The 25,516-nt window shown below is 35.9% G+C and overlaps 1 protein-coding gene across 2 annotated transcripts; it reads left to right on the forward strand.

The window, feature by feature from the left end:
* The first annotated feature begins 394 nt into the window (after nucleotides 1-394).
* LOC113075916 (nuclear receptor-interacting protein 2-like) lies at nucleotides 395-22,498 on the forward strand. 2 transcript variants are annotated; one of them, XM_026248569.1, is made up of 6 exons: nucleotides 395-1,035; nucleotides 11,178-11,528; nucleotides 17,256-17,338; nucleotides 17,863-17,990; nucleotides 18,534-18,586; nucleotides 21,089-22,498. In XM_026248569.1, exons 1-6 carry the CDS (start codon nucleotides 883-885, stop codon nucleotides 21,206-21,208), a joined length of 888 nt encoding a protein of 295 aa, XP_026104354.1. In that variant the 5' UTR covers nucleotides 395-882; the 3' UTR covers nucleotides 21,209-22,498. The 2 variants fall into 2 exon arrangements, with proteins under 2 accessions (XP_026104354.1, XP_026104353.1); XM_026248568.1 differs by lacking the exons at nucleotides 18,534-18,586; nucleotides 21,089-22,498 and having other exon boundaries at nucleotides 17,863-18,523.
* Nucleotides 22,499-25,516: the final 3,018 nt, after the last annotated feature.

The raw sequence follows: 25,516 nt of genomic DNA on the forward strand, positions 1-25,516 counted from the left end.
CAAAAATAAATTACATCTTAAAATGCATTAAAACGGAAAAGTTATTTTCGGAACATAACACAATATATCTTTGTTACTGTGTCAATCAAATCAATGCAGCCTATTTTGAAAGACTATATATGAATCTATTTTTGCACAAGCAGAAGAAATTCTATTACATCTGAGCCACATGTGTGAGTTAGAATGAGAAGACCGAAGTTGAAGGCTAAACACAATATTTCAAAGCAGGCTTCATCATTCCAAGCTTAATAATGTTACCTACTGAAAGAATATATATGATATAGAGACAGAAAGATGAAGAGAGACACATGGAAGAGAGCATGAGAGAGTGTGAAAGAGAGGTAGGTGGAGAAAGAAAGGGGGAGGTGGAGACAGAGAGAGAAGGGGAGGAGAGATAAAGAACGAGAGGAAAACGGGAGGACAGTTCGCCTCTGCAGCACTGCAAGGACAGAGTGAACATCTCTGGGACACAAACGGACCAAAGCTCTCAACAATCACACGCTCTTCACCATGACAGCCTTGCCAATCACTGCACTGGACTGACAGCTGTCAATCACATGACAGGAGAAGATTATCAGGATCACCTGCTACAGGAGAGATTACAAGCTACTATAAGGGACTTAAGCGGAGTAATTCCAACTTGGTTGGTTGGTTAGAAGTTGCTATCCAGAGGGAAATTGGCCATTTTTGATCTCTTAACTGAACGTCTGCATGTGTTCATGAGTGTGTGCTTTAGGGGGCGTGTGAACGAGGTTTTCTTGCTGTGTATCAGGGTCACAGTCTTACTGGCTGTCACCCGTCAGTGTAGTGCCACAATAAGCTTCAGTAGAGCCTGTTTAAGCGGGTAGCTCTGTTTATTTTTGCATTTTAGCCAAGAAAACCATGAGTGAGGGCAAGAAGGAGTTAGAGATGAGGGACAAAGCCATCATGCACCAGCAGAGGAGACTGAAACAGGCCACCCAGTTCATGCACAAAGACTCCGCGGATCTTCTGCCTCTGGATGGGCTGAAGAGGTTGGGAACTTCCAAAGACCTGGTGAGTGGCTCTTTTGTTTACGCATACAATTTCTGAGGCGAATTTACTGTGAATATGCGAAAGGATGCATTCTTGCAGTTTTACATATATGCAAACCAGTAAGCAGTCTCAAATGTTTCTGCATCCCATCACAAAATGCTGACATGATGAATTATTTAGCGCTCCAGGCACGACAGTGAATGTTTCTGACACATCAGTAGATTCGGTATTCAGCTTCCCTTCCATGCTGCTAGATGAGAGTCACACACTTTCACACACACGTCATGGTTTTTATCATGATGAGGACCCATTTGACTTATTCTGTACTTGAATCAAGCTAATTATTATAATTATTACTACACTATAATTCTACCTCTTTCAAAAAAACCTTTTTATATTGTTTGTTCATGAAATTAAGTGATTAATTAGTCATTTATGAGGATGATGAAAGGTTGCATAACACAATTTTGAGTGTAAACTGTTTCTAGGCTGACCTAGACCTTGGTCACCTAAGAAGAAACATTTTATTATGTATATGTTTATTCTAAAAAAAATGATGAAATATTGCATTGGTTACAATATATATATTAGTAATGTTACAGATGTGCTGTACTGAATGTGATTCTGAAATTGGCACGAGGTTGCTAGGAATCACAACTGTGCTTATCTTTAGTTAGACCAACAACATAGCTGTAAGTTAGGCATTACTTTTATGTACAGTTCATTAAACAAAACGTTAATATTGAGTTATTTACATTTACATAATACGGCCACTTCTGAATTTTTGCTCTGTCGATTCAAATTTTGCCAAACAAAGCTGACTGTTTAAACGAACCAATCAGCTGGGTGAATAATTCAATGACTCACTCAACAGGACAGGACATTGCTTGATTCTATCCTAAACGAATCAGTGTAAACAAATCAGTTGACCGAGTCAACAACTGTGCTAGAAATCTCATACTTTCTGAAGTCCTACATTTGTATAAGAACTTTCTTTACAACATGAGAAAAAGTATGTTCTAGGAAGTATGCACTTCAGAATCTCACTAGAAGCAGTAGGTCATCTGGGTACATTTCGCCAGCTGTTCAGTGAATACTAGGCTACACATTCGCTCAAATTATTTTCACGTACTGTTTTTGACTACTCTATAGTATACATATTTGGACTCAAGTAAGGATTCATTAAGAAGTCACTTATCGCCAGCTACTGGTGTAACAATTTACCTTGCAGAAAAAGTCACTGACAATGCCCAATGCATATTACTGATTGATATTGAGGGCTAGAATTAATTGTTATAATTAATAATAAATAATGTTATCTAGATATTTATTATTGACTTTTCTACTTTCTTCTACAAAAAAAAAAAAAAAAAAAAATGTTTTGTTGAGGTTACATAACCAAGAATGAAAACTAATAATATATTTTCCTCTATGAGCTTCTGCACGGCTATGGAGGTGAATTCTCTGTAACGGTGCCCAAATTAATCCTGTCTTGAATTAATAAGAGCTGCGCATTTCCACAGAAGGTTTCTCACAGCTTAAGCTCTCTAGCTTTTTCCCCACATACTTTAAGTCATCAACATCAGAAGCTTAGAGAGAAATATGGGTGGACACATATAATGGTTTACCTCATGGCAAGATAATTATAATATCTTACCCCTAATCCTAATACTTAAATATACCCTTTTCTATGTTAGTCCCTTTATTAAGTCTCACCGGCACCACAAATCCCCACAATGTAGGCAAGTCAATTTTTTACAGCCTAACAATGTGCCAATAATGAACCAAGAGCAAATGTTCTGTTCAGTTACTGATATCCTCTCCCTCATTAACAGTCATTGACTTGTACTGGTTCTGTCTCCTCTGTACAATAACTGTCCCGCTGTCGTCTCTAGCTACTACTCTGATTAGATGGCACATACCCAAAATCCCAGGGTGCACTCCAAGAAACCTTCACAAACTCAGTGCGCATGCGTGTGTTTATATGTGTGTGCCTATGATTAGAGAATGCATTTAAATGATCTCCGTGCACAGCGGGAAAGAGCTGAAGCTTGTGTGCACAGCTTACGATGTCAGAGCCTCTAGAAAGTGTGAGCTAAAGATAACCGACTGTCACAGGCAGTGGAATGGCTTGTCTTATCAAACCTATTGAAATGCTCAATGTTTCTCAAGGAATAATATCATACTCTGTTTTGTGTTACTGTTCGTGCGGCTGTTTTTAAATCCCCATCTGGTTTCGCAAAAAACAGCAGCAACAACAATGAAACAATACTCTTTCACTGTCTCCTGCCGGCTTTGTGAAGCTGTCATAAGCAATTATTCACTAGATTCGATCATGACACCCTCCGATGGCACAGATATGTCACGCTTGTCCTGCCGTGGCGAGAGGGGCAGACAAATGCCTACTGACAGTTAGACAGATGGTACTGTCTTGTTGCACTCTACAGTGGGCTGTGTACCTCTTAAGGGCAAAAGGAAGATTATGTCCTGCATGTTTTTAGTCAGGATAGAGCACATGGTGCAAAAAACAGAGAAGTTTGGAGAAAGTCCAATTCAATTTGTATAATTGTATGTACTGCATATGAAAAGATTTCCACAGCATGTCAATAATATTTCTATAACAAAAAACGAGTCTAAATCAATGAGGCCTGTATACCTGTAGGATGCCATTTCATACCCATTTATCTCAATGGCAGTTGCTTGGCTGACACAGACCTGTTTTTAAAGAGTCATATCCTATAAAAGTACTAATGAAATTATGAAGTGTATGAATATGTGAGAGCAATGATAGTAGAAGTGTTCTCAAGTCCCCCTGGTTTGCTGCTCTCATTAACTCACGAGTGTCACGTGAAATTGTTCTTGTTACATAACCGTACGTTTGTTTTCCAGCTCTTTGGCCCTTAGGCCTTTTGCAACCCCTTCTACTCTCTCTCTACTCCCTTGTTCTCTCTCTCCGTGAACACAGAGAGCAAAGCAGTGAGCATGAAAAGGGCACACTCAGAAAGGCACTCGTGCGCAGGAGATGTGGATGGAGTGAAAAAGAGAGAAACCCATCTTCCTTACACTGGTTCCTAATGCACTGAAGAACTGTGTGCTGTTTATGCTGCTGCTATCTGTTTAATTAGTCCAAGGCTGCGCATTTCTCACCATTCAAAAAAAGGATCATGTAGGCAGACAATGACTGAATGAAAAAGCACATACTCACAGCCTGCATGTCTACTACATGCTAGTTTTTTCTGCAGAATCTATATATATATTCTTACAATAATTGCAGAAAACGAATTAAAAAAAATAAAAATGTCAATGATACAAAATGACACAAAACAACATTGTGAGTCAGATATTGATTCAATAAACTAGGGTGACCATATTTTAGTTTTCCAAAAAGAGGACAGTGGGTGCAGGTGGGGCGGAGGGCTGGGATCTGGTTGGTTGGTGGTTAAAGTAATGCCGAATCACCCAAAGTAGCGCAATCTCAAATTTCAAAACTCGAAATATGTCATTTCCATACCTACATATTTTACAGTAACTGTTAAGCATATTTATCATAAACAAAGCTAAAAATCTTCCTACCAGTAGCCGTCCTTCACAAAACTTAACATATAGAACAGTTTTATCATGGGTAAAATTCATAATGATTCAATACAAGAATTTCTGTAAAATGTAAAACATTTCATACCTTTAACCCATGGGGGGAAATTAAGCCATTGCAACAGTACCCCAATCCCATCGAGAAAAACAACAAAACAAAACCTTTTGACACTTGAAATGACAATCCTGCATCCAAAACGATCTGCAGGAGTCAGATTTGGCCTAAGAGTCACTAGTTTGGGAATCTACATTTACTGGTTATGTTGAATGCAGATGATTCACTAAAATAAACCGTTCATAAGAGGTAATAGTTTGGGAACCAGACTAAACTGGTAACTCTGAATGTTTTTGATTCACTGAATCAGAATCAGCTCCTAAGATGCATTAGTTTTGGGAAACAGACTAAACTGGTCACTGTGAATAGTTTTTATTCAGAAAAAAAACAATCAGCTCCTAAGAGTTATTTGTTTGCGAATTAGACTAAACTGGTCATGCTAAATGTTTTTGATTCACTAAAAAGTACTTGCTCATAAAAGTCATTAGTTTGGGAATTCGACATTTGATTCATTAAAAAGAAAATAAAAAGGAGCCACTACATCATAAGTCAGTGTATACATGTTGGTCTACGTTTTTGCATGCAGCCCATGAGAACAGCTCAGTAGAAAGATGTTTCTCTACATTATGTTGCTGTCTTTTTATTGCATCAGATTCATAACTTAATTTTATTGCAACACTTACAGTATTATTCATAACTCAGGTAAAATCTGATTTATTTTGCTGTAAAGCAGTACTACTGTTCCAAGCTATTATGAATTGCAATGTCTAGAGCACCTGCTAATAAAAAAAATGAGAGTCTTTTATTGCACAGTGCTGTAGAGTACTTGATTCTGATTGGTCAACTGCAACATTCGACAATCAAGTATTATAATTCATATGGTAAGAAGCCTGATAATGTACAGTTATCCGGTCAATATTGCGAAATAAACGCCAACAGCATAATCTTGCTACATTTTCAAACATGATCCCTTATTCACTATTGATACCAAAAACAAAACAGTGTAAAATTGAGTAATGAGAGCTATGTGTCCACACTATAACCCCTCGGAGGCCTCATTGATCCTGTTTTGCTAGTTAGAAACATTAACGCTTAATTATTAGGGTTACTTGATGGATAGCTGAGACTTTTTTCCTCACCTCCATCCCTCTTCTCCATCTCTTGGGGGCCGACAAAGGCTGAGATACAAAATGTTCCTTCAGGAGAGACGCTAAAAATACTACCTGTGTCACGAGGGAAAGTAAACAGCTGTACCATAGCTTCACAGAAGGGAAGGCAAGGGAAAGGGTTAAGACAGAGAGAGAGAGAGAGAGAGAGTTGTGTTGCTGGTTGTGTGTGTCAGAGGATGTCTGGAGCAGGAGATCAGGAGATCAGGAGGGGAGAGCAGCCATTAGGCAGGTCACATGACGCTCTGAATGAGAGAGAGGAGCCTGTTGCAGTCTGATAATAAGCTATTATCTGATAATCACACAAAGAGAGAGAAAGAGAGAAATTTAGCGCAAAAGCCCTAAATCATGCCCAGGTCATATTTCACCCCAGAAATCAGAAAATAAAACAGTATAAAAAAAAATAAGGCTGCTCTGTTTTGTGTTATTTTTACATTTACTAACCCTCATATCTTTCCAAAACTGTGTGACTTAACTTTCTTTGTTTTTCTCCATATAATAAATGTCAATGGACCGCACTGATTTTCAGTGTATGGACAATTTTTTATATTAAATTTATTTAAGTTTATATATAATGCAGGATATTATTGCTTATTTCTTTTAACAGTTAAATATAAAGACAGACTCTGTCAATAAAATGGTTCTCTCAAAGGTGACTAAACTCAATGGATATTACCTGCTGCAAACCCCAGTCATTTCACCCTTAATAGCCACAGACCTCTATTTATACACAATTCAACAGCACAGTGGTTTTGGACATGCTGTTCTACACGAACAAGCTTTCATACAATGATCAGATCTGACGGGCCTGGCAGAGATTTTACTCATGCAGACCAGGGACGAATTAGAAATAATACACATCTAATTCACAAGACCTACACAAATGAATCATGAATCATTCATACAAGCCCTCGCAGCATCCAGAAGTTAAAATGGATTTTTAAATAATTCTTCTAGTGGGACTGAATAGATTTAGAGGGGAGATTTGCATATGATCATAATTTGTCCATTGCATATTTGACTTTAAAATTGAGAAGTCTTTATATAAGAATAACGCAGTAACACTGCAAAAATTCACACAAAAACTGCTCTTGTAAGCACACTTACATGACTGTTTTACCTTGACTGTCTTATTATGAAAGGTGGCCATTTCAATGTCCTGATTAGAATTTCATTATTACTATTATTATTTTTTTTTTATCCGGTGTGTCAATGAATTTATATAATCTGATGCACAACGTCACGGATCGTTTCCAATCTAAAACTATCAGAGGATGACAAGAGCATCGCTCTATCAAGGCAACATAACTCAGTGACCATAGTGACAGTCAGCTCTCAAAGAAAATAGGGCAAAAGAGACAGAAGAACATAATCAATCCTGTCAAAATCAATCTACTCTGATCTGTGAATCAACCCAGATAAAGAGGAACATGAGTTTTATATATAGAACGGTGGACTCTTACCATAATGCTCTTGTTTCAACCCTCTTACAATATCTCATTTTCAGATGTAAGGCTGAATCAGAAGAGTCCTGAGGTCAGAAGCACTCAAGAGCCTCCATCATCCATCCATCCTCACTTCTCTATTAACCTTCCACTTTTGCAAAATCCCTCCCAGTCGCACTGAACATGAATGATCCTGCCTGTGTATTTACACACGTACACATGCATGGACACATACCTCATTAACAAGAAGAGTGTTGTAATGATGTTCATTAAAGCAGAGTGAACCTGACGGTTACAAGGGAAAATGAGCTAATGGCATGCAGCTGACAAACAAACACGGAGGATCATATTGAGTAGCATTGGGTCTTCTTGAAATCAATTATTATTGGGAAAAGTATTTTGCAGTCTCTTCCTTAATATAAATATGCAAGTTAGACTATGGAAGAATAAGTCTCTGAAAGAGACCTACAAATGTCATAAGATTATTTTCAGTGATAAAGCATCTTTCCATATATGATGCCAGTTTTTTTCCCCACTAGTTTTTAACATTACATTTTTAAATAAAATTAAACTAAATAAAAAAATAGAATAAAATAAAATCAGCCCAATTTAGGTCAAAGAAAAATTTCAGCAATAGTTAGTTGTATTTTGGTGTTTACTAGCTTTTCACATTATTCTTATCAATACACCAAATATATAAAACATTTTGTGTCCACTTATGGCCACTGCATTCTAAAAGTCTTTTCTCAGTTGTATTCTCCGTTCAGATCTAAAGTGAGAGGCTGCCAGAGATTCATTTAGACTTAACTCTGTGTAAGGTGGTCGATGTTGTCACAGTTCAGAAAGTGATGCAGAGCGGATGTTTTTTTAGGCTAAACAACATATGTGTTGCGTCATACCCAACATGCACTGTTGTGTTGTGCTGTGATCAAACAATGGCATTGTTTCACTTTCAGACATGCATGATCTCACACTGATTACGGTTAACTACCAGGTCAATGTCCTGAACGGTGTACTTTTTAGGATCGAGGTCATACGTATTTTTGCTCTTATAGTCACATATTTTAATGCATGCATTCATACACGTTTGCTCTCATAGTCACATATTTTAATGGATGCATTCATACACTTTTGCTCTCATAGTCACATATTTTAATTCATGCATTCATACACTTTTGCTCTCATAGTCACATATTTTAATGCATGCATTCATACACTTTTGCTCTCATAGTCACATATTTTGATTCATACATTCATAAATTTTGGCTTTCATAGTCCCATACTTTAATGCATGCATTCATAAATTTTGGCTCTCATAGTCACGTTTTAATGCACGCATTCATACATTTTTGCTCTCATAGTCACATATTTTAATGCATGCATTCATACACTTTTGCTCTCACAGTCACATATTTTAATTCATGCATTCATAAATTTTTGCTTTCATAGTCACGTTTTAATGTACGCATTCATACATTTTGGCTCTCATAGTCACATATTTTAATTCATGCATTCATACATTTTTGCTCTCATAGTGACATATTTTAATGCATGCATTCATACACTTTTGCTCTCACAGTCACATATTTTAATTTATGCATTCATAAATTTTTGCTCTCATAGTCACGTTTTAATGCACACATTCATACATTTTTGCTCTCATAGTCACATATTTTAATTAATGCATTCATACATTTTTGCTCTCATAGTCACATATTTTAATTCATGCATTCATAAATTTTTGCTCTCATAGTCACACATTTTAATGCACACATTCATATATTTAACTCTTATTTTCATATATTTTGCACACACATTTGTACATTTTGATATGCAAATCTGTTCAAAGTATACATTTAGTATTATAAAAAAAAGTGTGTAAGAAGAAAATGCTATGTTTATGTAAGAGAAGAATATATGTATGTGTGAGATGAAACGGAAAGCAGGTTAGATGCATGACTGAGGGCACAGGCGCAGGCTTGACCGTGTTGCCAGATACACTTATTATAAGCATCTATGGATTCATTTTTTCCACTTAAGTGTTTGAGAATAGAAATGTATGTATGCGTAAGGAGAATGTAAGTTTTTGAGAGCGCTAGAATGAATTATGGCTTGTACGGCCCCTCTTATTTCTCTGTGTATTTTCAGCTTCCCCTTTGAGACTCTCTGAGCTGTACTTTCAAGAGGTCCTGATAATTGTATTATTAGAGAGGCAGAGAAAGTTTAAACGCAGATCAAATTGCAGTCTGGTCTCCTCAGGTGACCCTGCTGTTGAACTGACAGCTGTAGTTTAACAAAGTTATACGGATAAGCAATCTCAGACAGTAACACAGCACCTGCACTATGTACAGCTGCGAAGATTGCCTTCTGTATCTAAAATTCACTTATCTGCCATTAACATCAATCCGCAGGATTTGTTTCTCAAATAAACCTGCGATATTGTGCAGCCTAGCCAAAAGAAATATAGCAGAATACTAGAATCACTAACATCACAAGGCTAAAAAATACAAAATAAAAATGCAATAAAGGCATTTTCAAGGAATTTTTCTTCTCCACATCAACTGAGAAATTAGAAATTAAGAAATTTTATTTGAGTGGTTGACATTTAGTGTTACACTGGTATTTATAAAATATGTCTCTCAAAGGAGACTTGAATTGCAGCAGTTTGTTAAAATTGCACAATTCCTCGAAGAACACGCTGTAAGTCAATGTCTTTTGGGAATGAACAATGTTCTTGGTAAAACAGAGACACAGATTTGAGCAGTAATTAAAGTGATGGGAGTCATTCTGGTGCCGTCATGGTTGTTAATGGAGTTAACTTCAGCACTCAGTGACTCTCTGTTTACTTCAATTGTTTACTGTCTAACCCTGCAATGATGAAAAACTGAGTGATAAAACCTCCTTGTACTGGTTTTATTTCCCACAGGCCTCCAAACTGCAGTAATGTAACAGGGAAAAACAATTCAAATGAATCTTTAAAGTGCTCAGCCGAAACATATTCCACAAAATTGCTCCACTTGTACTTACTTATAATGTCTGAGAGTATCCTACTGATAAAAATAGCTTTCTCATAAATTAGAAATAATTTTCTCCAGTAAATTTATTGACAGAAAAAATAAATAAATAAAAAATTATGGGTTGTCACAAGACAATTTATTGTCATATTTAATTTAATATTAAAAATGTAATCTTTATATTGTGCATATTTTATATATTAATGTAATACTTTGTTATTAATATTTTATTTTATATTGCACACATATTGCACACCATATTTTAATTGAATTTAATGTTAGTTTATTTATACATATTATATATTTTTATCTAATATTTATATTGTGTATTTTCTATATTTCTTTATTTCACTTATATTGTACATATTCTATTTTAATTTATTATTTAATATTAAAATTAAATGTGATATTTGTATTGTGCATATTTTACATTTTAATTGATTACTTAATTTACTAAAATTTAATTTAATATTAAAATTTTAACTAATATTTTTATATGCTAATCTTTTATTATATTTTTATGCACTCTTTAAAAATCTTTTAATTATTTAATTGTTACTTAAATTAAATACAATTTAATCAGTATTTGACACCAACGTTGATTGAATGCAATACATAAATAAATAAATACAATAATATATTTAGCATTAAATCCAGTTAATATATATAAAAAACAGACTGACGTTACTTTGGTTTAATTTGAAGTCTAGTGCCATGCATTGTGGGATACAGTATTTGTCAAATGTAGCAGAAAATCTAGGTTCTCCTTGAGTACAAAAAAATCAGCATACTGTCAAAAACATGCAAACTGGAGTATTAAGGTAGTATGCTATTTTGAACAGCCATGGCAACAACTGACATCATTTCCTATTCTGTGCTGTGCCCCATACAGCAACCCCACAGCATCATTCAGCGCCGTCTCCTGGAGGGCAACATTCCACGTTTGCGTGGAGAGGCCCGGGACGTCCCATCTCATGTTCGTTCACCCCTGGCAGACAGCAAAGAGGGCGGCGAGCCGGAGGAGAGGAGCGAGAGCACGGTGGATGACTCCACAGAGGAGAAGGAGTCTCCAGAGGAGAGCGAAAAGAGCCTGAGGTCTGATGAGGACGAGGATGAAGACAGCAGCGATGCAGGTGGAAAGACCGAGTCCAAGCAGAAAAATGAAATAGAAGAGAAGACGAAGAAAGTGCTTGAAGAGGATGAGAGAGCATCCACCCTCTCAGCTCTAGTGGTCCAGTGTAAGGTAGGCATTCTTACTGATGAGCTGATCTCTTTTCAGCCTTTCTCAGCTGTCTGTGCCCATAATAGAAGCCACAACAGCTTGCCGTAATGACAAAATGCAAGCTCTGGCTCCCTATGACTCATGGTTTTATTTTCCTCACAGCCGATTGTTCTCGACGCTCAGGTTTGAGAGGGTTTTAGAGAGCCAGTATGCATCTAAAATGCCCAAATCAGTGAAGCACCTCATGCCAAGTTTACAACACAGATGATGTAACTGGGGTGCAAGTGACTCATTGTATGGTGATATAACACCGATCTGACCCGTCATTTTCAAAGCTTCAGCAACTTTAACACAAGACACAAGCAACATTCAAAAGTTCGGGTTGATCAGATATTTAAAGAGCCACACAGATGGGAAATCAAAAATTACCTGTATTACAGTGTATGATGTAGCTGTCCATCGGTGTAAACAATGTGCAAAGTAATTAAACCAAAAAGTACACGATTTATAAAGTTATTGGCTTCTAAAGTAAGGAGTCGACTCTGAATCGCTGAAACGAGTCGTTATAGATTTCAAATCTTTTGCCCATCTCTATGTACGTCACTAGGAGCACTTTGCATAATAATCTCCGACTACCGTTTTGGGAGAAACGGAACTCTGAAATGCCAAAACCCCAGAGACCCCCACCCCAGAGACGCTCTGGTTAGTGTGATAGCATCATGTCGAGGAGACAGTGTGTTTTTAATTGTAAAGGCAAGTTTGTTTTATTTTCACTGCCAAAGAATGAAGATCAGAAGAACCAATGGCTAAAATTCATTTTTACCACAATACCAGAGCAGTACAACAAATCCCTTTTGTTGTGTTCACAACATTTCACTGATGACTGCTTTTCTAATCTCGGTGAGTACAGCGGGATTTTCTAAGCTTTTGGCCATAAAAGAGGGTTCATTACCAACTTTATTTAGACCAACAACCATCTCCGAATCACAACGCAAAGTATGATTATGAAGTCATGTGTTCGTTTTCTCCCGAGCGTCTTATCAGTATGTGTGCTGTCTGCAGCCTTTGTCTGCGCTGATCTTCATTTACAAACACGTCATTAAAATGAACTGTAACTCCGTGAATACTCAACAAAGAGACATGAGAGAGATATCTATAGAAAGCTTGACATGTCTACTTTAAGACTAAACAAGTGCTGCCGAAAACAGATATTCTGTGATAAAGTAATCCATATGAAAACAACGCGATGTCTCAAGTCTCCCTTCATTATATCTAATGTGACCACGCCCCCGCGCTGAACGCGCTATTCAGATTCAAACTGAAGCGCACAGCTTGAATACACCCACACAGAAGAAAAAGCAGCGAGACTGTTCAAGTTTTTTTATTTTACTGTTTGCTTCGCAATGAGAGGAATAAGACATAATTCACCCCAAACAGATGCTAACGCATTGTTTACAATGAAGTTGGGTGCGGAACAACCAATCAAAACTGATGTGTCAGTTGACCAATCAGAACACAGTATGCTACCGAAAGGTGGGGTTTAAGGAAACTGAATTTTTTGAACAGCTTCGCACGAACCGTTTGGGGATCTCTGAGAATTGAGGTAATTTTAAAATTATATTTTGACAAAATGACAATGTTTTTTAACCTTGGATGGATTTAAACCTAATGTACAGGACTTATAAACAGTGATAGGAAGCTTAGAATTTTCATCTTACTGGCTCTTTAATGTTTTTTAAAGAAGACTCCTAGGCTCATGGAGGTGTTTATTTGACCAAAAATACAGTAAAGTCAGTCATATTGTGACCTATTTATTACAATTTAAATTAACTGTACTATTTGAATATATTGTAAAATGTACAGTAATATCATTTTTTAATGTAAATTATTGTAGAACGATTGCAAAACTGAATTTACAGCAGGCATTACTCCAGTCTTCAATGTCACATTATCCTTCAGAAATCCTTCTAACATGTTGATTTGCAGCTCTAAATAAATAAATAAATGCAATTTTACAATCAAAGATAAAAACAATTGTGCTGCTGTTCAAAATGACTGAACTACATTTTATTGTATTACTATTTTTTATGTATTTTTCCATTTGTTTGAGGTTCCTGAACAACTGTTTTTATTTAATAGCTAAAGACCTTTTTAAGTAAAATTATTTTAAATTACTAACCAATTCAAATCATTACTTTAGGCCTGGAAATAACCATTTTAAATTTCCCTGATATTTAAAGTTTTCCAGAAGCATCCATTTTACAGCAGTGTCTGTTTATTTAGAGCAGACTGAACATCATCAAAATCACCCATCTCCTCTCTCCATCACTCTCCATTCATATAGAGTTTGAGTGTGGTAAAAATAGACCCTAAATTAAAGTAGATTAAACCACAGGGTTGGGTGTGAATTTCCTCAGCCTCCACATATCAGCTGACATTTCAAGAACAACCAGACAAATAAATGGAACACTGACCTCAAATTAGGAAATCGAGGAAATATGTTTTCTGATGTGATGCAATGTTAGCTTGCCCAGCTCAAAGCAAGTTAATAATTGAGGCAAAATGCATAGCAGAATTTAATTTGTGATTATGACCAGCTGGCTGTAGTTTATTTAACCCAAAAGTAGTTTTTAATTAATTGATGTAAAAAAAAAAAAAAAGAAAAAAAAAAAAGGTTATGAGTTAATCTCTTGGTATCATGAATTACAGCATAAATTAACCTAGGTTAATTTTTAATTTCTACAAATACAGTTTTAGCATTTTTATTATATAAATAAATAACAGAATATTTTTCAATTCACATTAACCTATATTAATAAAAAGTGTAAAAAAAAATCCCTAATGAATAGTATTATACAATTATTATGTGAGCGAAAAAATTCATCAAATCATCATTAAACTAGCATAGGAAAACTACAGCTGCAAATACAAAGGAAAGCTAATGCCGGAAACAATATTATACAACAAATATTTATGCACAATTAAATAAAAGTTGTGTGATAAGACTCAGAATTAAGGGAAATTAATGAAAAATTGCCATCTGAATTTCAAATGAACTGAATGTTCTGGAATACACATGCAGTCGTGTTATCATAGGTGAGCTGAAAGATGGAAAGAAACCATCAGCATCTAATTAAAGCTTCGATAATGAAGAGCCAGATAAGTGGGGCAGCGTTTTACATAGCGAATCCACTGTAGTGGTTCATGCCTCCTCTTCTGGAAAGATAAGTTTCAGTTTGAGGCAGAGAAGTCATGCAAGATTTTTCTCCACGCAGAACTGCCATCATTATAAATGTATCACACATGCACCAGTGCACACATATATACAGATATGTAACAGCAGCAATCAAATAAAGACAAAAGGCAACTCATAAAAGTAATATCTCACCGAGCTCAACTGTTTTTATAGCGTCAATGGGAGTTTATTTAAATAGTTTCATATTTATTCTGCAATTTAAATGAAGATTCTTTTTTTTTATGTACTTAACCTCAGGCCATCTGAGATGTTAAAGTGCATCATTGGACCAGATATAATTACAAATGTATCATTACATCACTTGTTCACCAATCGATCATCTGCAGCAAATGGGTGCCGTCAGAATTAGAGTCCAAACAGATGACAAAAACACCACAATAATCCACAAGAAAATCACATGACTCCAGTCCATACACTTAACATCATGTGAAGCAAAAAGCTGCATAAGGCACAATTCCAGGCATTTAACTTTAAACTGTAGCTTCTGTCCAAATTACCAGTCCATAATCCATAAAAACGCTTCCTCTAGTGAAAAAGTGCATCCTCTGTCCATCCTCTTATATCAAAATATATTTATTATTACATATTTGTTTAGAACTGTTTCTGCTTGTAAACAGTGTTTGATCAGTGCATATTTCTCTCCTGATTCAGACAAGATGGCCTTTTCATTGGATAAAGCAATATTAGCAGTTATTTTAGAGGGGAACAGGTGTTCAAACTTAAAAACATCTTAATGATGTGTTTGTTTGTTACAATCATGCAGCTTTTCACTGCACGAGATGTTCAATGATGGACTGGAGTTGGGTAGATTTTTGTGTTGCCTCATTCTGACGGCACCCATTCACTGCAGATGATTTATTGTTGAACAACTGATGCAATGCAAAGTTTCTCTAATTCTGGTCCCATGAAGAAACAAACTCATCTACATCTTGCACTGACAGGGTGAGGCAAATTTGTCATTTTTCTTTCATTTTTACATCCTGACCACAAGGTGCAGGGAAAGAAGACACTGAGAAAGTAGCTGGAATGAACCTGACAGAGATTTGTCTGAGAGTTTGTATCATCTGGCGCTTTGCCACCTCAATGTGTTCATGTGGACGTGTTTCATTCAAGGTGTCTCACACTGAAAAAAAAAAAAAAAAAAACTTGCAACACAGCACTAAAACCTAGCAGAGGAAGGAACAAGTGTAAAATAATGCAAGGAAACCTGCATGTCTGTGCAAGTGTGTGTGGAACATACTAGCAGGGCCGGAACTATGTGTGAGAGGGGCTTAACGGTCCCCCATGTTTGCTCACTGAGACTGACGTTCTGGTGCGTCCCACCCTTTATGTGGTAGGAAAGTTGCGGGGGTGACAGCTCACCTTGAGTGACAGGAAACTCAGAGAGGTTGCAACAAAGCTCTCATCCACTTATTAATCTTGAACGGTAGAACAGTGCTGACGCAGACCTCGTCCCTCACTCACTAAATGTGTTGTTAGAAAACAGGCAAAGAGCAAAAGCAAAGCTTGACAGCGCTTAAGCTGTGTGTAGGTGGAGCCATATTGTCTTTAAGTCCTCATGCATGCTGAGAGACCATATGCCACCAACAGTTTCCAAATACTGAGGCTTCCTTCCAGGCTCCCACCACACTAATTAACTATATACTAACACTAATATTAATACTTATACTAAGTATTATTGTTGCTGTTGTTTGTTGTTAGTATACATCGTATGCCATGAATAATGTATTAAACTTATTAAATACATTGTATTATCATTATTATTACAATTCCAGATCCAAATATTTTTTTTAATGGACATATTTATCAAGGGCACAATTTTTTCTAACTTTTTGATGATCTACGATGAAAATTGTCACACATAACACATATTAATAGCTAGAGTCAGCTACTGCATTCACTTCTGTTAATGTGGTATGACCCAAAACATGGGACAGGATCCATCAGAAGACAAGCTGATGGCTAATGAGTTAAAAAACAATCCACTGATTGTGTTAATACCAAACAAATTATTTACAGATAAATGTCAAGCAAGCAGCATGAACAGGCATTCAGAGCTTCCAAAGAGCAAATGCTGCAAAAGAACAAGGTCATTATTAATCTGACGAGCTCTGAATTCTGCAAGCACTGATGGAATTTCAGGTGAAAGGACAGACCTTTGACAATGGCGGTCCATTATTAACCAGAATGATTATCCTCAGAACATATTAAACTATCAATCCTGATACTGTCAGACGATGCAAAAACACTACCTGCCACTGTCTATTTAAAAGACCAAAAGCTTATATCTGTGCTTCAACATACTGTAGTGTCTCAACTTGGCATCTGGATGAAACTAGTTGGAAGGCTGTGCTGTTGTTAGACTCTGCCTGATAATGTGGTCTGCTATTTAAAATCCCTGTCACATGAACGGTGTGGTAATGGCATTATAAGGGGAAAAAAGATTTTATCAGGGAATTCATCTGAGTAAAGACCAAATGTTTGTTTTGCAGTGTGGAGATGCAGAAGTGATGTTATCCATAAACACAGGGTGCCAACACAACCATATCTCTAAAACATGCTGCAGAAGACTTGGGCAAGTGTATTCTACACACACACACACACACACACACACACACAGACACAAACACAATATAAACAGGTCCATTAGGATTTTATGGGCCTATTTTTCGAAAATCTGTAATGACTTTTTTTTTGCAGTGAAAACATACCAATCATTATCCGTTTAAGTAATTTGTTTTAGTGAAATATATTTTTTTTATCCATAACTAAAATGTTTAAAATGCAATTTTTTTTACAAACTTGCTTTTTATTTAAATAAAAAGTCTCTTATGCCCACAATAGGTGCATTTATTTGCTGAAAAATGCAGTATTTGTACGATTTAAAATAATTGTTTTATATTGGAATTTTATTTATAATATTTCAAATATTTCAGCAGCCATTACTCCATTATTCAGTGTCATGTGATCCTTCAGAAATCATTCTAATGTGCTCATTTGGTCGTCAAGAAACATTTATTATTGTTATTGATATTGTAATGTTACAAAAGATTTATATTTCAAATAAATGCTCATCTTAAGTACCTGTATTTTCTGCAGACTGAAAACCAACCTAGAAGAGAAACCTCATGACAAGCTGCCGCTAAGTGATTCGACAGTGGAGACAGTGAAGTCTCTGCACCTGCAGCTGGGCACAGAAAGAGTGCAATGCACAGCCCAGGTCATAGGTCAGACTTCAAAGTTTCTCCAGTCACTTCTGAAAATGCACTGCCTATTGTGTTTAAAAAAAACTGCTCAAAACCACATACACCATACAATGATTACACCATGTTTCATAGATCTGACTGAACAGAGAATAGGACATTCAGAACCATGTCTAAATATAAGTTCAATGCAAACAGAAAAGTCTTATGAGAGTGCAAAAAGGGATATTCATATGCATTTCTTCAGCTTGTATTTGCATTCAACTCTCACACTGAGCCACTGGCCTTTTCCAATTTAGACAGCAGTCTGGGAATGCCTGGACAAAGTGACGAGGGCAACACAGAGGAATTACATAACAGACGAGTACATGACCTGGGCACAGTGCCGCCAATGTTCCCTGCATGCATTGCATACAGATATATTATAAAGCTACTCATGATGGCAGTTTTTTAATCAAGGCTCCTCATGTGCTCTACTAATTAGAGAAAGTATAAAACTATGCCTAAAGGGGATTCATATTCTCTCTGTCTCCCACATTCTGAGTCTCATCTTTCGTCTGTTCACAGAGGACGCCACATTTGAGCTGCGTCTGGGTCTACAGACTCTGCTGGAACTCAAAGTAAGCCTTGGTTTTATTTAACCTCATTTTCAGAGTCTTGTAATGCATGGTTTCTAATCTATTAGTCTTTGGCTTTTGAAAGTTTTCAGTCTGAGCTCAAAATGTATAGATAAAAGTATTTTTGAAAGCCATTTGCTTCAATTTGTGTTTGTTCAATTAATGCCACTGAATCTCAAGAAAGATGGTTCCCTTGAGTGTATTTGCATGTATAAGAACCATTTTATACTGTAAAATTACACAAAAATTTTACAATAAAATATACATTCAAATATTATAAATATGTGTGGAATATTCACAGTGGCATAAACTATGATTTTCAAAGCAGAATAATAATGTCAAATGTTGTACATTTTAAACACATTTTGTCATTACTACTGAATAATAATCGACAATAATAAATATAAAAAAAAAAATTATATTTAATTTTTTTTTTCAACTTTTTCCTTTGCCCCCAGTCTGAAAACCACTGATCTAGGTCACATCTTCATAAATATAAATTAGACTTAATAAATGCAAATTACATTCTTATATTCCTAGTTTAATTGTCTAATTTATAATCATATTTTAATTTGCCAATTTTAAAGATATTTACATTTATTTACACCAATTAGCAAAATGACTTATTTGATCAAAAGGGTCTTGAAGCACATTCAAAGTATCAGTTTTATCAGTAAATCAAAGCTAAAGCCATTATAGACATAACATGAAGTAAATCAAATTATGAAACAAGCATAGCAAGGGGTTGCGGGAATTCTGTACAATTCTGGACAGTATCTGTACAAGTATATGCAAATTATATATTTGTCAGAAGAAAAGCTAATGTATGCAAGGAGAAGGATCCACAAAAACTAGCACAGGCCTATGTGCACCCAATAAACATTAGAATAATATGTGTAAGCCACTCTTGTTTACCTGTAATTATGAAAAGATCTTGTTTCAGTGGCAAAACAACACCAAAACATTTCCACCAACAATTTTGCTCTACAAAGGCACAATACAGTAATGAATGACACTTTAACAGAACTAAGCTGTGACTGAAATCAGGTCTTTAGACTATGATCTGTCCTGTGACATACAGGTTTGGTTCAGCTGTCATCAGTTGAACCAAATCATCAGATTCAGAGAAGAGAGACTGTGAAAAATGTTATCACATCAATTAAAATTGAATATACAAAGCCGCTGGTCTCAGTTCCAGTGTTGCCGTAGTTACGGTGTCTTGAAACGACCTTGCTCACAATTCTTATCAAAAATGTTAAAAAGGAAAGTTCATCAAGACAAACTTTGATATTTCCAAGTCTACAATAGTTTTAAAAGCTTAAAAGATTATAGCTGATTTATGCAGATCTGACAGACAGACAGACAAACAGAGAGACAGAGACCTGCAGGGTTGCTAGGCAATTGCATGGGTGTTCTAACTGGGTGATTGACAGTTACTAAGATGTTGGTTGTTAAGGTGTAAGTGGTTGCTAGGGCAGATTGAGACAGACAGTTAGACAGAATGACAGACTGAATAATAGACAGTATTATTAAGAAACGACAGAACAATCGAACGATCGAACCATAGATAGGACAACAGATAGAATGATAAAACAATAGATAGAACGAATGATAGAAGAACAGATAGACAGACAGACAGATATATAGATAGGGTGACAAACAGACAGACAGATATATAGATAGGGTGACAAACAGACAGACAGACAGACAGATAGATAGAGCGACAGCAGACAGACAGACACAGATAGATAGATAGATAGATAGATAGATAGATAGATAGATAGATAGATAGAGTGACAGACAGATAGATAGATAGATAGATAGAGCGACAGACAGACAGACAGATAGATAGATAGATAGATAGATAGATAGATAGATAGATAGATAGATAGATAGATAGAGTGACAGACAGACAGATAGACAGAGCGACAGACAGACAGACAGATAGATCGAGCAACAGACAGAAAGACAGACAGACAGACAGATAGATAGATAGATAGATAGATAGATAGATAGAGCGACAGATAGATAGATAGATAGATAGATAGACAGAGCGACAGACAGACAGACAGATAGATAGATAGATAGATAGATAGATAGATAGATAGATAGATAGATAGATAGATAGATAGATAGATAGATAGATAGATAGATAGATAGATAGATAGAGTGACAGACAGATAGATAGAGCGACAGACAGACAGACAGATAGATAGAGCGACAGATAGATCGAGCAACAGACAGACAGACAGACAGACAGACAGATAGATAGAGCGACAGATAGATCGAGCAACAGACAGATAGATAGAGCGACAGATAGATAGAGCAACAGACAGATAGATAGATAGATAGATAGATAGATAGATAGATAGATAGATAGATAGATAGATAGATAGATAGATAGATAGATAGATAGATAGATAGATAGATAGATAGATAGATAGATAGATAGAATAACTCCTATAATACACTGGATGTGATACAGTGATCTTATCTCTCTTGCAGTGCTGTGTGGATCTGAACTCCAGAGTGCTCCGGCTCCACAGCACAGAGCAGGAGCTTCCCTTCCTGGATCCACCTGCTAGCAGCCTGTGCCATCACCATGACAACAACAAAAACATGTGACCTCGGACCTACGTGCCCAACAGCCACCATGACTGTACCCATGTAGTCAGAGAGGAAGTCGCCAGAAAGATGCCTGCATCTGGACTGTAGTGTTCCCTTGTGCCAGATCAACATAGACAGGCCTCTCCTCTCTCATCTTTCCTTCTTTATTCTTTGTTGTTTGTTTCTGTGCTATTACAGAAATCTGCCAACTATGATTTTATATTACTATTTGCTGTACTGAAGTAGTTTTGATTAAATGTAATAAAGCAGAGGAGGAGGAAGTTTGTGTTCTGACATTTTAAAATTGCCTTCATTGAAATGAAAAATGGGGTGCATAGCTAATCCTTAAGAAACTGAACTGTTTGAAGATTGAGAAGTAATATTCTGTAACATTTGATTTTAACTACGTAAGTAAATTATATTCTTATTAATGTAACAGAGAGTCTCCGACACAATCCCCAAACCTGATTTTATTCTTTTAAATGTAAAAAAATTATAATAATCTGAAAGTTTCTTTCCCCGAAAGCTCAATTTTATTCATCCAAAACTGCCTTGTACCAACAAAGACTGTGCTTTTGAACCTCATTTCCCTTTAAAAAGCCAACTCTGCCCTTAGATGATAAGAAGGACTTCAGCCAGCCCAATCAAATGTTAATTGAGCCCTTGGGCTGCAATCTCACTCAATGACCCCCAAAACCAAGCAAAACACTTGATCTGCATGATTTTATAGACTTCCTCCTAGTATTTTTCTGGTTTTGGTGTGTGTCAGAAAATGCAATGATTGTCACCTGCAAGTTTTTTCTTTTAGAACGGTTGAATTCTCTTCATCTAGAGCCCAGTTTCTAGAAACCCTTTTTTTTGCTGCTCAAGTCTGTCCTCATATTATAACCAGAGGCATTTTCTCCATCACCTACACTTTGATTATTGTTTTGTTTGTTCGTTCATGAAGCATAACTATGACTGTCGTAGTCCAGCCAAAGGCTCCCACTAAAATGCCAGTCGATGACCTAAAGGGCATCTAAGTTGCACACAAACCTAAACGGTGTGGATAATTAAATTGTTGGCACACAATGCTCAATTACCCTCATCTGGCCTTTTTACACTATGGATGACTTTTCAGTGAAGGACATCCATATATTTGCTGATTTTATGTTCTTCTCTTTCTTTCTATGATGTGTGAGGGCCAACTGCACGAAACAAACAAACAAACAAAAGTTTATTTTTGGTGTTTTTTTTGTTTTTTATGGTTTCCTTTTCTCTGAACAGTATTTTCTCTGCCTAAAAATAAATAAATATGTATTCTGGCTATGAAAGTCTCTGGTCGTCCTCAATGCACTTGCTCTACTGCTGGCAAAAACAGTGAAAACAGTGCTGTTTCTCAATCTTGCACTTGAAGGTTCCACACAGAGGTTCATGTGGCTGTAACGTTGGTTTGCCCTGGGCAGTAAATAGGCTATTTAAAGCTACTTTCATCTGATGATGGAAGGAAACGATGTTCCCACAACCATACAGAGCCAAATGGGATGACATCACTGACCCTCTGCTAAGGGCAGGCTGCTCCTGTTCCAACCAGCATGAAGACTGAAAATGGCCCAAAATTTATCTCTATCACAGTCTAAAAAACATTGAATCCATCCATTCTTATAAGAAGCAATGCAATGATACTCTAATATATTAATATAGAGTATTTATAAATTTTTATATATATATATATATATATATATATATATATATATATATATATATATATATATATATATATATATATATATACATATACTGTATATATCATAAAATATATAGATTTATATTATAATTTAAGTGTCAATGCATTGTGAAGTACAGGCCACAGTAAAATCTCATTATTTCAGTCTTCAAAATTCTATATTAAATCTTAAATACTTTCTAACTAAAATATTTTTTTTCTACTGTAATGTAACAAACCATTCAGGATAAGTAAAATAATATCAACCAATGGGGTCAGCATCCATGTTAACTTTTTCAAATCAGACCGGTGTAGAAAGTCCATCCCTATATTATTTTAAACCGAAAATTAGTTTACTTCAGATACGTTTACGTAATTGCTTTTTTTTTTTTTTGGAGAAAAAGGATGAAATTCTAAATCAAATGACATTATAAGGACATTTGTTACATCACAAAAAGACAGCAGTGCTTTATAAGACTCAGTTCATCTTTTCATGACCACGTCGCATGCTGTGCCCTATGATGTCTTTCTGTCACATCCAGTGATGACTTCATAATGAAAGCTAATCCTGTCGAGTCTCAGTGCCACAGAAGAGAACAAAATGCTTTTTGTTTTTATTATTCAGGCAGTGTTCACACAGAGATGGGCTCTGCTGCTTTTTAACCCACTGTGTAACGGGGGGCCTGTGGCGTTTTCTTCTGACTCAGTGAACATGCCACATCCTGTCGCAGTTGTAAAAGACACATCTTATCGTACAGGCGCAATAAAAAGGCGCGGATTTACAGAATTGCAGTGTAACCACTGACACGTTTGCAAAATTTACAAAAGAGTATCTTGTCGGTAGCACTTTATTTTACAGTCCTGTTCCTCATGTACATACTATGTACTTATAATAGTAATTACAATAACTATGTAATAACTAGGTACTAACCCTGAACCTACCCCTAAACTTAACCCTACCCCATGTAGATACCTTTTATTACCAGAACTTCCTTAGATAAATACACTTTAAGTACACTATAAGTACATGTTAATACTTGTACTGTAAAATAAAGTGCAACCATCTTGTCTTTATGCAAACTTATTATATTGCATATAATATTGTTTCTATACCAGTCAAAATAAATTAAATGAATGAAACTCTAGTAAAATGCAATCATGCATTAAATTTACTACTGGTTATTCCAATACAACTATAATACAATCTACTTAAAATATAATGAATATTAAATTAACATTTTATTTCCATATTATTTATTTATGTTTGAACACTAGACAAGTAAGGCCTTTCATGTTGAGACATCTTGCAGAATACCACTCTGAACAAAAGGCCAACTTGAACTTGATCAAATTCATTTGTGTAGACCTGTGGATCTCTGGAGGAATGTTTTATGGAGTGATGTGACCAAACTGGAACTTTTTGGACCCATGGATCAGCGGTATGTCTGCTGCAAAAAAGGCAAAGCTCATAAGCAGAAGAACACCATCTCCATCGTCAAACTTGGAGGTGGATCAGTCCTGTTATGGGGTTTCTTTACTGTAGAAGGAAGTGGAAATCACGTCTGTATGAAGGACACCATGGATTCTTTGAAGTATCAGGCAATTTTAACAAGAATTGTGATGCCTTTGGTGCAAAGACTGAAGCTAATGATCAATGGACTTTCCTGCAGGACAGTCATCCCAAAGTACACATCCCAATCTACTACAGCTTGGTTCAGGGATCAGTCATAGAATGTAGTTGAGTGACCTGTTCAGTCTCCAGGCTTAATTCTCAATCCAAATATCTGGCTGAATTTGAAGAAAACAGTGGATTATCAGTGATCTGGAAGCTTTTTCAGGTGAGGAATGGGCCAAGACTGTAGTAGAGAGGTGACAGAAGCTTCTAAACACTTACAGACAGCATTTATTGGTGATTTTAAAGAATAAACGATTCTGCACAAAGGGGGTTGAATAATTTTGAACATGAATGTTTAGAGCCAATTAGAATTTTTTCATGATTCATCAATGTTCCATTCCATTAACAAACTTTCTCTAATACTTTACTGATGCCTTTGTTGAATTGATTACATAAAATGTTGTTCTCCGCAGCAAAAAGTCTTGCAGGTCAAGGGGGTTGAATAATTTTGATTTCTACTGTATATATATACACACACACACACACACACACACACACATATACATATATATTAGACCTCTAACACTAGCTTGCTCTATTCTTTTTCTATCCTATCAGTTTTCTTTTTATTTATTATATTATCTTAAATTCCTTGCTACATGTACTGTGTTAAGCTAACTGAGACTTGTTATAGCACTTATATATCATTGCTCTTTTTGTTGTTTTTGATTGCTTCCACTGTCCTCATTTGTAAGTCGCTTTGAATAAAAGTGTCTGCTAAATGAATAAATCTAAATGTAAATGTAATTCGTTTTATATATGTACATTAATAAATAAATATTATTAAATACATGTAGTTAATTAATATTTCTCCGTATTCAAATGTTTATTTAGACTGTAACAAGGACACCTTAAAATAAAGTGTAACCCCAAATTCTTGTGTACCACTCTAAAAGGAATCAAACATGCTGATTTATTCACAGAATCAACAGAAAAGATACTTTTT

Source organism: Carassius auratus, unplaced genomic scaffold (genome assembly GCF_003368295.1).
Source record: "Carassius auratus strain Wakin unplaced genomic scaffold, ASM336829v1 scaf_tig00018020, whole genome shotgun sequence".
In the NCBI taxonomy this organism is placed as follows: Eukaryota; Metazoa; Chordata; class Actinopteri; order Cypriniformes; family Cyprinidae; genus Carassius; species Carassius auratus.

Bases quoted from the DNA above. Each gene is read 5' to 3' on its own strand.
- LOC113075916 (XM_026248568.1), top strand. From the start codon at position 883: ATGAGTGAGGGCAAGAAGGAGTTAGAGATGAGGGACAAAGCCATCATG. The intron at 1,036-11,177 runs GTGAGTGGCTCT...TGCCCCATACAG, and splicing joins TGGGAACTTCCAAAGACCTG to CAACCCCACAGCATCATTCA. The intron at 11,529-17,255 runs GTAGGCATTCTT...TTTGTTTTGCAG, and splicing joins CTCTAGTGGTCCAGTGTAAG to TGTGGAGATGCAGAAGTGAT.